The 14,471-nt window shown below is 40.9% G+C and overlaps 1 protein-coding gene across 8 annotated transcripts in view; it reads right to left on the reverse strand.

Annotated features, from left to right (window-relative positions):
• The window catches only part of Eya1 (EYA transcriptional coactivator and phosphatase 1), a 151,899-nt gene that overhangs the window by 88,755 nt on the left and 48,673 nt on the right, over nucleotides 1–14,471 (reverse strand). For all 8 annotated transcript variants that reach the window (XM_028864604.2, XM_028864598.2, XM_028864599.2 and 5 more), the window contains 2 exons: nucleotides 905–987; nucleotides 321–507 (listed from right to left, as the gene is read on the reverse strand). In XM_028864604.2, coding sequence (XP_028720437.1) covers nucleotides 321–507; nucleotides 905–987 — 270 coding nt within the window. The remainder of the gene's footprint in view (nucleotides 1–320; nucleotides 508–904; nucleotides 988–14,471) is intronic.

Genomic DNA, 14,471 nt, shown 5'->3' on the forward strand with positions numbered 1-14,471 from the left:
GTTATCAATAATAATAAGTAGTTATTTCTAAGTATATTTCTAAAGGCTATGTGCTATGTATAATATAACATGAAAACTGAAAATATTGACAAATAAATTAATAAAATCTCTCACATGTTTGAGAAGTTTACATACCTTATATTAAAATTTCCAAACCAATAAACAATAATAAAGGTGGTGCCATGATTGTGCAGTCCAAAGTAGTTACGTGTTTATGAAAATTTGCCAAAAGGGCACAACCCACTGCTTGAGTTTATAACCTCATAAAATTGCAGTTGAGCGTAAGAATTGAGCCAGAACTAAGTAAAACACGTGATTACCTGCTGTGGGGTCTGTGACCGCCTGACTTGTGATGCCAGAAGGTGGTTCTTGGAGTTGGTAAGTGGCGTTGGTTGATGGTGTCGTTGGGCTGGCGTTACTGCTTGTCATATAGTGTGCTGGATACGGGGAGCTGTTATAATACTGGGTATACTGACCCTGGCCAAAGCTGGGGTAAGATGGATAGTCCTACCAAATCAAAGCACAAGAGAGTTGTCCGTCAAAGCACCGCTGTTCACTTCCTACATTGCAAAGTCAAGTCATAAATGGTTATGTTTCTACGTCTTTCGTGAACTCATATAAGCAAGTGCATATTCCCTCATGAGCTCAGATTTGCAAGCAAACTTTAGGTAATGTTACAGACAGCCTTCAGAGCTTCCATTTGATGCCACAATACAAACAAAATGAAACCCATCTGAAAACTGTTAAGACTCAACATAAATGACTGCTATAGAGATTGTATAAAGAAAAAAATGCTTAAAAAGCTTAAGAAAGTTCTCACAGCTTAATATAAACAATCCTTCCTTTATATAAAATCATGTTGTATTTTTAAATGTTTCAGAAGTTGAATTCTCAATTAAATTACCTGCTGTGAACTGTTAAATCCAGAGGAATTTGTGAGTGAATTATTTCCTGCATATAATCCTGATGATGTGGTAAAACTGCTACCTGGAACAGAGTGGAAAGACAGCCTGTTCAGTGATGTACTTGGTGACGTACTCAGTGATGTAGGAGAACGTCATTTCCATAAGTCAGGGGTGGAATCAGCTCCATCTTCGCACTGTAATCCACCGCCATCAGTAACACTGTATTTGGTCGTTTTAGGGATGGAGAAATGGCTGAGTGGTTAAGCGTTTGCTGCTCTTCCTGAGTACCCAGATTCAGTTCCCAGCTTCTACATCAGTAACCCCAGCTTCAGGGGATCCAATGCCTTTGGTCTCTGGAAGCCACATTCTCGTAGTCTCTCTCCCTCTCCTCCCTCTGTCTATCACACGCACAAACTCAAAAATTAAATATTAAAAAAATGGCTGACCATTTCAATTGTATTTATATTATAGTAAAGAAGTTTAAATTTCAGAGTGCATAAGTAATTCAGAAAGAAGCAAGAGCAAAGGTATGCATTTGTGTGAAAATATCAGCCAATGACTTTTCCATTTTAGTCTACAAAACACACTGTTTTTCATGTCTTTTCATGAAATATGCAAAATCCAATTGGAGCATTTTCTTCCCTGGAGCCCTTTCCACTCTCATGAGTTCTTTCTTACTTTCCTTAGCAAATTTTAACAAATATTTGTTCTCCCTCCATAAAATAAAATAAAGTGATCATATTAGCTGAACCTTACAGTTCTTGATAGCTCAGAAACTGTATTGCTACTTCCAAGGACTTACAATGCTCCCTGATGTCCTTATTAATTCGGCTGTCATATGGGCCTCTGAGCAGGCTCTCATTATTTTATTTCATGGGAGAATAAACAGCAGCACTTGAAACTCTTAATACAAAGATGAGAGAGGAGGATCTCTCTGCCACAGGTGCGGTTGAGAGCAGCACTGTCTTTGTTGGCCGTCCACATGGCCCGACAATGAACAGCAGGCGCTGTGCGCACACATCATGGAGTCCGTCCCTCCGTCATTCATTTTGCTACCGCTGAGCTGTGCCAAACAAAAACACAACTCGGTGGTCTAACTAGCAAGCATTTCTAAATTTCTAAAATGATCACGCTCAGAAATGAACAACTGTGTGTGTGTTTTTAAGATGTGTGGTATACACTGCAATGCACAGAATTTTACTGCCAAGATCTTACTCTAAAGAAAAAAGGCGTTTATTTAGGAAGCTCATTAGCAAAGATGCTCTACAGTGTTGTTTCCAACAACAAAGCAGAGCTGCCCCACCCTTCAGGGGTGCCTCTCTGCAACAGAATAAAGATTGTTAGTGGCGGTGCTGACATGAGATTTTTGTTTTCATGTTCTTTTATAAAAGTACAAAATGGAACAATAAAAATATACTTTTAATTTTATTTAATTTTTAAATACTTTATAAAGCCTAAAGTTGTTAAGGAGTACAAAAACTGGGCTGCAGGAGTGTCTCAGCAGGTAAAGGGGCTTGCTGCCAAGGCTGATGACCAGAGTTCGGTCCCCAGGACCACACGGTAGAAGACAGACCTGACAGAGGCGATTTGTCTTCTCACTTCCTCGTGTGTGCTGTGGTTCACACATGCACACATAATAACTGATTTTTTTTAAAAAAAAAAAACTAAGATGTTTTCTCTGAAGCAGTCAATCACAGTCATGGTATATCTATGAAGCCAATGTACATTTCTAAATTTTGTACTCAGAGGCTGTCTTGTTTCGAGGATAAAAAATAAGCTGGGCGGTGGTGGTGGTGGCGCACATCTTTAATCCCAGCACTCAGGAGGCAGAGGCAGGTGGATCTCTATTGAGTTCGAGGCCAGCCTGGTCTAAAGAGTGAGATCTAGGAAATTCGCAAAGCTACACAGAGAAAGCCTGTCTCGACACACCAAAAAAAAAAAAAAAAAAAAAAAAAAAAAAAGCAATTTTGAGAGGATACATTGTATAGCAAATGAGTGGGCTAAACACCAAATGTGTAGGCAGATCACACAGAGTCTTCAATGTGAGCTCATTGCTTAAGAGTGGATTCATGACTAACACACAGTAGTTGCTTCTCCAATTATTTACTTGCTACTGAACATTTAAATATTGGCTTAACAATCAGAAAACACAGCTGTAGGGGGTGTCACTTGGGGACATGCAGTCATGCATATATGTGCACAGAGGTGAGAGGACAACCCCAAATGTCATTCCTCAGGCACCTTCCAATTTTGGTTCAAAGCAGGGTCTCTCACTGAACTGCAACTTTGCCAGGCAGGCCAGTCTGGCTGCCAAGCAAGCTGGAGGCTCCTTCTTTCTTAGCCTCCAGTCTCAACATCATTGGGATTAGAAGAGCACACCACCATGCTGATGTTTTACATGGGTTCTGGGGATCCAAACTCGGGAGCTCATGCTTGCTAGGCGAGTGCTTTATGGATAGAGCCACCTCCCAGGCCAGATTAGAGTGTTTGATGCATAAATTAAGAATTGTCTGGACTCTGGACAGCTCACCTACTTACTCTAAAATATAATTCCCTCATCTTCAAATCCTGCTTAAGAGGCTTCTTAAACATCATGTGAAGTAGTATTTCAGAAAGTACAATGACCACCCCCTGCCTCATACGCAGAGAAGGTAGGCCTTATTATTGTTTATTCTAGCACACACTTACAAAATTCTCCAATGTTTTTATGCATCCTTTTCCCTTTTTGACTTTTCCAAATGAAAAATACTTCATCACTTTGTATACTGGACATCCTTTTCTTAGTTATTAAGCATCTATGAGCTTTGAAAGTTAGATCCAAGGATTTGTTGTTTGTATGAACAGAGGAAAATATTTCCTAAGGTAGCTTCAAATGCACTCATCACACAGACTCATGCTTGTGGTTTCTTCTTTTGTACATTTTAGAATAGATTTTCTTCCTAGTCTCCAGAACACCTCACCTGGCCAAGAAACTCTTTCACACTATTAATACTCCAAACATTGAAGTTTCAATAAACAAGCATCAATGTTAATGTTCATTTGCACAGGATAATCATATACTCATTAAATAGTAAGTACTGGGTTCATACTGATGATTCTATGGGAATAAAAGGATGGTTACAACATACACTGTGACCACACAGGAGGTATCAGGATGATTATATGGCTTTCTATTTTTCTGAGACAGGGTCTCTCTCTACATAGCCCTGGCTAGCTTGGAACTCACTAGGTAGACCAAACTGGCCTCAGTCTCAGAGATCTTCCTGTTTCTGCTTCTCAAGTGCTGGGATTAAAGCTAATTTTGCTTTTTAAACACTGAATCTCATGGGTAGGATTCCTTCTATATTTGTACATCAGAGAACAAGTAATTAATGATGACAGTGATATACAGAGAAAGTATAAAAATACTAAACACTTAAAATTTCCTTCTGAAATAAGTCTAAGTTTCTTCTGTATAAAAGTACACTTTTCTCAACTTCAGCTATTATATACAGTCGATAAGAAAAAATACGTTGGGTTATGACCTGTAGCTTTAATTTAAACTGTACATTTTTAGGTTATGACTTGCTACTTTCAGTTAAATGACACATTTTTGGGCAATAAATACTGACCTCCATAATCCCCACTCACCAAGAAAATGAATAAGATCTAGAAAATATATTTTTAAATGGATATTTTCATTCCATAAGTTATTTGCTGGAACAAAGCAGAAAAGACCATGGAAGCTATATTGGCACATACAGGCCACTAGGGTAGGGCCAAGTAAATCACAGTTCACTACTCCAAATGGTACCCAAGTGACTTTCCAGACGTACGCTGTTTCTAAGACTGCACTCACTAGAAGCCAACATCAGTTATACTCATTTGCAGGCTGAGATTCCATTCCACTCAGTGTGCTGAAGCAGGAGTTTAATGGCACCCCAGTGGCCTCAGGGACTTAATGCAACTTCCAAAAGGATCTCACTTGCTTCAGGGAGAGGTGTACCTCCTGGAAGCTGGGGCTCAGACCAGATTCACTTTACTAGAAGCGAGGTCTCAAGGCTGCTCTTCCCAGCTCCCCACAGAACGTGGGCAAATAAGGTGGCTTCGAGTCCAGGCTGCTAACACTCGCTGTCAGCCACAGCCTTCCCTGCTAGCTGCCTTCACTGGTCCAGTGCTCTCCTGCTGTCCTGTGGAAGTGGCAAACTCCTCCTCTAAAGAGCATGGCAGATCCCATCACCACCCCCCACTTGAAAAGTAACTGTTAGTGGCTCCCAGTTGGCCCCAGGATAAAGGCAAGCTCCTTGTGGGGCTTATTTATTAGACTTATTCAGCTGTCTGGTCCCTATTTATCTTCTGCACTTGTTTGATCTCTTCCTAGCAGCCCCAGCCCCGCGCCCCAGATGCCCTTTCCAGTCTAACTGGTGAGCCACCATGTGGTTCTCCTAATGCCGTTCAGCACCGCTACCCCATTCTGTAGTCACACACTAGCCAGCTTCTATCAGACTTAATTCCACATGGCCTAGAAACCCATGTCCTCAGAAAGTCCCCTCTGCATACGCCTCGATCATTCTGTCTTTCATTTATCTACCTACCTTTTCACCTATTAATGAGCCTGTCTTTGAAGCATGCATATATGTATATGTATATGATCACATCCGTGATTTACTATCAGTATTTTAAGCTAATTTTGTACTAATTCATCTATAAACAAACAAGTACTAATTATACTTGTTAGTCTTTTTACTGTGAGATGGGAGTATATAAAAGGTTATGCACATGTTTGAGTTTATAAAAACACAGGAGTATCTACAACCCACATATAAAACATCCAGATAGTAACATATGTAGAGATATAGTAACATTTTTTAAGAAAAATACGTAACTCCCATTTTTCTGTACCATGTTAGATGCAATCTCATCTTCTCCATGATTTACATGCCACAACCTGATGTTTTTATTACATTTAGTATGTGTGTGTGTGTGTGTGTGTGTGTGTGTGTGTGTGTGTGTGTCTCGCACGCGCGCACATGTGGACATTAGAGATTGGAGAACAATTTGTGAGAGACTGTTCTCTCCTTCCACTATATGGAACCCAGGAAATGAACTCAGGTTTTCAGGCTTCGCAGCAAACACCTTTACTGCTGGGATTACTATTAAGCCATCTTTCTTGCCCATAGCTTGATATTGGCAGGGTTAATATTTTAAGTTTTCAGATAAAATAATAGTTAGGATAAGGTACTACAGATTTTATGGGGGTCACAGTGACTTTCAACCAGATGCCTGTCCGACTTTAAAGTCTATTTACTATTCCTCTGCTTCTTTTTTCCCCTGGATTTATGGGGAGTTGGAAATTCACTGAAAGCTTCCCATGATGTCCTACAAAAGTGACAACAGCAAATACGGAACTTCAAACCCTCAGAGGACTTGTCCTGCACACGCCCAAGTGTTTGTTCCTAATCACCCTTTCCTGATACACCCATAGGGGAGATAGTCACGTTTCATTTTACACATGCAGAAAACCCTTGGAGTTATAGAGATGTGGGAGAGGTGTGACTCCGTCTCATCAAGTCATTCGGTTCTAAACATGCAGGCCTTCATGTCCATAGTGCATTGACTATCCGAGTCGCTAGAGTGTTTTCTTATATATTTGAACCTTTGCAATCAAAATACAGTTGGTGGATGACCTCTGAGTTATCAGGAGGCCCTGTTGAAAGGTGCCTATTTGAGGCCCTCCCAGATCCAGGAGTCCCAGCAGTTGGGGTAGAAGGTTATTGTTGTCTAACCTCAAAGCCTATATGTTACCCAAATTCCACAGAGTCTGAGTTTTACTGCCACGTTTCAGCACCAAATTCACTAGATATTCTAGGAACTGTTTCAAAAGAATGTAACCAAGATAAGCTGTCTTTATGCACAAAGCAAGCAATCATACTCTTTAAGCATCTGTAGAACCTGTGTGGGGCATTGGTGGTTCTTTTTCTATTCTTTTCACATTTATGTATGTACATATTTATCATGTGTGCATATGTGCACACCTGAGTGCCAGAGTGAACATGTGGAGGTCCAACTTGCAGGAACTGGTTGACTTCTGCCAGCTGGATCCCAGGAATGTAATGCAGGTCAGGGTTGGCAGCAAGCACCTGCACCTGCTGAGCCACCAGACCAGCCTGTACAGAGTTCATCTGTGCCTGAGCTGAGCTCCAAATCGCCAAGAGAAGGAAGGCCCAGGATGACAACTGCTCTGCAGACAGCATCAATTCTACACCAGACTCCACAGAGCTGCCGGGGGAGTGAAATGTATCAGAGGTGTTCTATGGTGAAATGTTTTCTCTTTTTATTTCACATAAAATCATGAAGGTCACCCAGGGTGAAAAGAATCCTGTCTTAGAACCCATCGTAGTTGAGGGGTTTGGAAGAAGTTGGCTCAGGTGACTTTCCAGTGACTCCTGGTGAAGTTACACTTCAGAAGGATGTAGAGGGGCCACCTTCTACTGGATAGTTTAAGAAAATTGTATCTACTAAAAGAGTTTATTACTGTGAAAATCCATACTTTCTTTGTCATGGAGACTCCTTCCTCATTCAAAATCATTGGAAAATGTCATTTCCTTCAGAAAATCTGCAAAGAACACACATTTTCCTGTCCCTTGGTCTCCTTTTCATGTTGAGACTGTTTATGGAATAAGTAGATTACATCTCTTATTGCAAAATCAAGTTCTACTCCATCAACACATCTTAAACATTCCACAAACTCCTGAGGACCATGGAGAAAAGCGTGGGTTAGCATTGCTGGAGGAGACACCAGAAGCCTGGACAGGGGCTGCCTCACCTTGGGGTTGAAGGCACCAAGCAGGCTGGCACAGAAATACAGCACAACACAGAAAAGAGCAGGGAGCACATTTTACCACCCATGGAAGAGCTGAGAGCAAAGAAAGCTTCATAGAGAAGCAGGAAGGGAAGCTGGAGCTTCATGATGAAAGTTCCTTGATCACTTCTCAAAGAAAAAAAAAATCACAGGAAGAGAAATGGCACTGGGAAAATCCTAGAATCCTAATGTCCAACATGTCAATACTGTTAAAGCAGGACCCACAAAATGCTATGATTCTCCTTCCAAAGCTTGGAAAGAGTAAAGGAGCTACAATAAATGTAAAGGTGTACATGTGCATCTCAGCCTGGGGATGAAGGCTGGACTTTAGGGTGTAGAGTTGGGATGAGGTGCTAGGACAGATCTCATCTAAGATGTTTCTCAAGGCTCTCCATGCATGGCCCACTCTGCTAATTATCCAGAATGTGGTCAAAACTGTTCTGAAAACTTACTGTGGCCCTGTTCTCCTCAATTCATGCTTCTCCCCATCATTCATTTTCCCTATTCTTCAAGGCCTAGACCATCTTTGTCTTTCCAATAACCTTCCTTGACTATTCCTGTGTGTACTGACTATGTCTGGGAACCCTGGCTCACTAATATCATTGTTTATCTCTTCCCTAGACAAGTTTTGAGCAAGTTCTTCCCAGACTTTGCACCATGAGCCTCATTCCTTAAGTTCATTTGCTGTATTTCTTTTGCATGTATATCTACATGTAATTTGTATGTATGCACAAATTGTGTGGGGTAGCTTGTGGGAGTGCATGAGCATGTGAAGGCCAGAGTTTGCAGTTTCAGCTATTGGCAGCATAGCGGAACACCAACCTTATGGTTCAGACAAATGCCTAAGAGGCTATTTACTCTGGGAAGTTAGATCCTGAGGGCATATCACAAGTGTATTGATGAAAATATGTTCTGCTTGCATATTAAAGTCTTCAAATTCAGAATGCAATAGTAACCTATGTTTGTATTCCATTTTGTTTATTGTTGTATATAGTGAGAGAGAAGGAAACATAGCTTCATTCTTTTGCATGTGAATGACCAGTTTCCCCCTCAGCACTTACTGGAAAAGATTATCCTTTCCTAACATGTACTCTTATCACTTTCTTTGAAAATTAGTTGACTGTTTACTTCTGTTCTGTTTCACTGGTGATGGTCTTGATGCCAATACCATGCTGTCCTGGTCACTATAGCTCTGCAGTATATTCTCAAGTTAGGTAGTGTGATGCCTTCCAGCCTTGCTGGATTTTGCTTCAGACTACCCTTCCCCCACATCCTATATTTTTTTTTAGTGTGTTTGTATTTCCAGATTTCTACTTTTTGTCCTGAGTTATTTTCAAAGTTGCCAAATGTATAGGATACTCATCTTCTCACAGCAAATGCAAGAAGATGGAGGAAAGCCATTATCGCTGTGTTCTGGTTTACTATTTTCTAATTTACCATGCAAACTCTTTCAGATTGTCTGAATCAATAATGGTGACAGGGTCTCAGATATTCAAAATATTGGAATTAATTCTGCTTTACACAAAAAATCATACACACCCCAAGAGCAGAGAAAATGATATATAAGGAATTTAATAGCTAAATTTGAAATCAAACTGATTCATTTCCAAAAGACTTTACTGTTGCTGTTTTATTAGGCTGGCAAATGATAGAAGTCACCCAGGGATAGTCCATCACAAGGCTCTGGTTTCTTCCTCCATTGTCCTTTCTCTACAGAGAATGGGTGGAGCTTTGTCAACCATAGCAAATAAGAAACAGTCCTTGTGAGAGACCTTGTCTGGGTCTCCTGGTCCCATAGGTTCAAATTGATTGTACCTTTAAAACACACCATCCCTCAAAAAGACTTGCATTAAAATGTCTCTAACTACTTCCTCTTAGTTAACAAGAACACAGCCTATGTTTATTTCTGCTTTGTGTGTGATTTCACCTGGAGAATTTTGCCCATTTCTAACTTCAAAAAGCTTTAAAAAAGAAAAAAAAAAAAAGTAACACATAGGTCAAAGGTCTGTTTCAAAGAGAACAAGGGCTCACATTAAAAACCGGAATCCCAGGCAGCCTAAGCAAGCTGGAACCTGCAGGGGCCTGTCTGTCCTGCCCACATTTTAAAGTATTTTCTAGCATTTATTCAGCAAGCAGGATGCCGTGTGTCCCTCGTGGATTTTCACAGAAGTCCGTTTGCTTTCCTTCTCTGGCCTTTTTGCCACGGGCTATGTCCATCATCGGGAACAATTTCTATGGCAGAAGTCAGCGTGGGCCCGTGGGGGAAACCTCAGAAAGCCAGATGGGCCATTGAAAAGCAAGGCCTCCTCCTTCACTGAAGATGGATCTTAATGGGCCAAGTTTCCCTTTTCTTCCAGTTTATTTTCAAAGAAAAGTTCTTACTTAGGTAATAAAGGCTGTAATCCATTCATCTTTCCTGATATATTTCTATATATTTTAACTAAAAACAACTCAGACAGACAATAAAATTGGTAAAGGTCACAAATTATTGCTAAACCTAGATTTCAAGGGATTTCCGTATAATTTTCAACACTTGAAATAACACAAGATGCCAAAAGAGCTGAAATGGAATGTTACTTTTTAAAAAAGCAACTTAGGGGAAAAAAGATGTAAAAAAGCCAAGAACTTAAAACTAAGTATGAGGTGACAGGCAAAGGAATTAAAGCAATTAAGGGGAAAATTAAAAATAGGGCTGTGTTCCAACCATAACGTTATTGTGTGATCGAGCCAGGAAGCACAGTTCTCAAAAACCTTAACAGATTTTCTTTTTGAAGATTTGCTATGTATTTTCCCAAAACTGTATCTTTGATAGGAATTCCCCTTGGAAAATACCATTTCTAGAGCAAATAAGTTGAAATGCAAAGGTTTAGCAGGGTGTCTCTGAGTGTCTAAGTGACTAGTAAACTGGGACAATTCACGTGTACATCTAAAGAGCTCTAGATAGACAGCAGAGATGTTCTCACCCCGCCCTATGCAGGAGAGTGGAGAGAGGTGGGCACCTGTGCCCTTCTGTGCTTCTGTGTGCTCTTCCGCATGCTTCTGCCCTGATCCATTGTTTCTCCTCACCAGTCTGAACCTCAGAAAAACACCGCTCACAAAGGAGAACTTAAAATCCTCTACCAAAGCAAGGGCATCCAAAGAAAAGAAACAGTTCCCGCAAACTCTAGATTTAGTGTTTCCTTCATTGTAGCCCCTCCCGCATCTCACGGCAATCTGAACCCCTTCCCTAAGAGCAGAAGGACAGGAATACCCCATAACATCATGGCTACTGGGGGGGATGGGTTCCCAGTGAGACATTCTACACCTCTACCATGATAATCCTGACATCCTTCCGAGAAAATCCACATACTAATAAGAACACAGGTTGCTTTAAATATATACTATGATGATAAATTAAATAAAAATTTACTATGTGAAATTCCAAATTCATTTCCCCCAACTGATAATCACCAGAGTCTATGGATATTACCTTTTAATTTTCACTGAGCTATAGATATCTCTACTACCAACAAAAATGTATATATTTTAGACATACTATAATGCTGGGGATAAAAATATGAATAAAGATGTTGCTGCCTTTGACTGTCTATGACACACAGAACTAAGCTGCCATGGAAAGGTAGGTTTCCTCACAGTTGAGCCTCTATCAAGTTAACTTGCACCGGTTTTGTGTGTCTCCCTCAAGTTAACTTGCATTGTTTTTGTGTGTCTCCATCAGTTAACTTGCATTGTTTTTGTGTGTCTTCATCAAGTTAACTTGCACTGGTTTTGTGTGTCTCCATCAAGTTAACTTGCACTGGTTTTTGTGTGTCTCCATCAAGCTAACTTGCATTGGTTTTGTGTGTCTCCATCAAGTTAACTTGCACTGTTCTTGTGTGTCTCCATCAAGTTAACTTGCACTGTTTTTGTGTGTCTCCATCAAGTTAACTTGCACTGGTTTTGGGTGTCTGAAAATCATTGGCGGTTCAGCTCTATGCTTCCTTCCCTCCAACTGAGAGAAATAGAGCCTTTGGAGTTCTGTGCTAAATGCAATCAACCATCTCTGTGACCTGTGGGGTTTAAGTGGATAATATGGCAGCAATAGCTCTGTCCTATTGTTTGGAATACATAGACACTGAATGCTTGGTTGCAAGTCAGCTGCCTCTTTTATATCAAAGGTGTAGAAAGGTTTATGGAGTAACCAGCATATAGTCTGGGAAACCAATCAGTGAACCGAAGGCAAACAGATCCACTTCAATGGTTTTCTTACTCCTGTATAGACTCACATGTGTGGATACTGTGCACGTACACACCTACTTACGCAACACGTCCTATACTCTGCTGCCAGTGTCTTTTGACCAGTGAGCAGCATTGAAGACTTTACCTGTGCTTTTTACACCTAACCCAATGCTTTCCAGCTTCCAGCCCACTGTTGATGCCCAGCCGACCCTTCAAGCCTGTTCATCTACAAAAGGTTTGTGTGTGAGAAGAGCCTCCTCAGATCATTCAATATATTCGTCCAGAGGCATAAAGGAACACTGGCGAACAGAAAGAGGTCAGAAGGAACAGGCAAAGGCATCACTTTCTCAGGGTGAACGCTACAGTGACTAAGAGTATGAACATTATTGTCTTCCTCAGCTGAACTTAAGGTTCTAGCCTTTCACTAAAATCACAAAAGAAATAATTAAAGTGGGAAAAGAGTTGTTTAGTGATCTTGTAGCAAAGATAAAAAACAGAGTTTTCCAAATGCAGAGATATTATTTCATGGGATTTTAGGGTAAGTGCATAGAAAACAATGATCTGATAGCTGGAAATAGCAAGTGCTGGAGTCCCCGAAGCCGCTGCCATGACAGCAGTACCAAATGTCAGAGCATGGGAGTCCAGAAAGGACCATGTGGACTAAACGAGGGCACCCAGAAAGGCCGTCCCAGCACGGCAGGCCCCACAGTGCATAAAGGCCACACATTGCCTAATGAATGTGTTATTCAGGAGCTCTGGATGGTTCAAACACAGACATGGCTCAGAAAAGGGGTCTCTAAAAACATTTCTCAAGAATTCTGGGCAGAAAAAGCAACTAGCTATATGGCTAGTTATGTGTAACATGTGACCATGCTTCTGGGACAATTCCACCTTCAGAAGACACCGGCAATGCTGACAGCCATGTTTAAGGTCACGTGGCTACAAAAGCCTCCCCTGTGACTGTGGACAACATGGCAGGATTAGACAGTGCTACACCATTTTCCGTAAGCAGCCATCCTTGAGAAGCTACTCATAGTATACTAGTTAAATGATTGCTCACATGTTCTTCAGGCTTTCAGTCTTCTCTCTGCAAGGTGTTGTTCAGAGCTGGTGGGAAGGCTGAGATGTATGTGAAGTAATCAGAACAGCCCTCGTTGTTCTAAAGGGCTCAATGAATGTCATTGCAATTTTATGTTGTTGGGTGGGCATCAAAGTTTTCCACACAGCAGAGCATGTTACATCCCCACTTTCTTCCTGAGCTCTTTTTTCCTTTGTTTACTTGACAGTGAGTCTTGATACTAATGATACGACACAATGAGCCATAGTACTTTGTAGCCTAGAACACAAGACCATCCTCCTGCCTCACCATCCCGAGTCAGGATTATAAGCATGCTCCCCCATACGTACCTCCCCCCAAACTTCTGAACAATAAACAATTTGATGTTTAAATAATTGCCACCTTCTCTTCTTGTCTTTCCACTTATTCCTGGCCCTCCAAGTAGAAATGTGACTTCAAGGGTAACCAGAAGTCTGGTTATTTCTTTGCCAACAGCCCTTCTGTCTCCTGCTCTTCTCACTCACCAACACCCATCACCATCATCACCAACTCAGCCTTTCATCCAGTCCAAGTTGCTTCTTGTTGCCCTTGGTTACTTTCACTCACCCGGACTCCCTGCACCCCCTTTGTACCATGCACAAAGAACCCTGATTCTTCCTAGCAGTCATTGTCCCTTCGTGTCAAAACACTACTTAGATATAGCTCTGGTTTTGTTTTGTTTTATTTTCCTTTCTTTTCTGTGCTTTTTGGTTATTGGAATTTTTTGTTGGTTAAAAAGATTGAAAATATATTTTATTGTACACAGTAAATATTAATCATACCTCACATACATGTGCACATATATATAAATACTTATTACATAAGATATATTACTCATACAAATGCACATAAACACCCTACTCCTTTGGAAATGAGGTAGGTGATAAACTAGAATTCTCACAAAATTTGGATCATAATAATAATTAAAATATCGATCACTTGATCACCACCACAGAGGAAACAGTAAGAAATCACCACGAGACTTCTCACAATGAACTCTATGTGGGTTAGAGTAATTTGTACATAAAATCTTAATGCTACCTCACTTTGTGCCCATGAGAGGTACCATTTCTTATGTGACTTAGATAAGGAATGGAGGCAGATGGCAGGGGCAGATCCATGAGGAGGTTGCCTAGCTCCAGAACCATATTCCGGAGCCAGGGTCAAAGCTTTAATATCTTTACCCTATCCCACGGAGTCTGGAAGTGTGGGGGAGGTGATGGGCACCTGTTCTCTTCAAGTCTGTCAGCAGGGTGCTTAGAGGAAGCATGGACCACACCTCAGCTTGCTTGAGTCATTTGAACTACCAAGGTGTTTTTCCTGGTGACAATGACATCCTAGAAGCTAACTCAGGACCTATCCCATATTTTAAAGATTGAAAAGTTCCTCCTAGGGAGAAAACTAGAAAAAA

This window comes from Peromyscus leucopus, chromosome 5, assembly GCF_004664715.2.
Source record: "Peromyscus leucopus breed LL Stock chromosome 5, UCI_PerLeu_2.1, whole genome shotgun sequence".
NCBI classification, from domain to species: Eukaryota; Metazoa; Chordata; class Mammalia; order Rodentia; family Cricetidae; genus Peromyscus; species Peromyscus leucopus.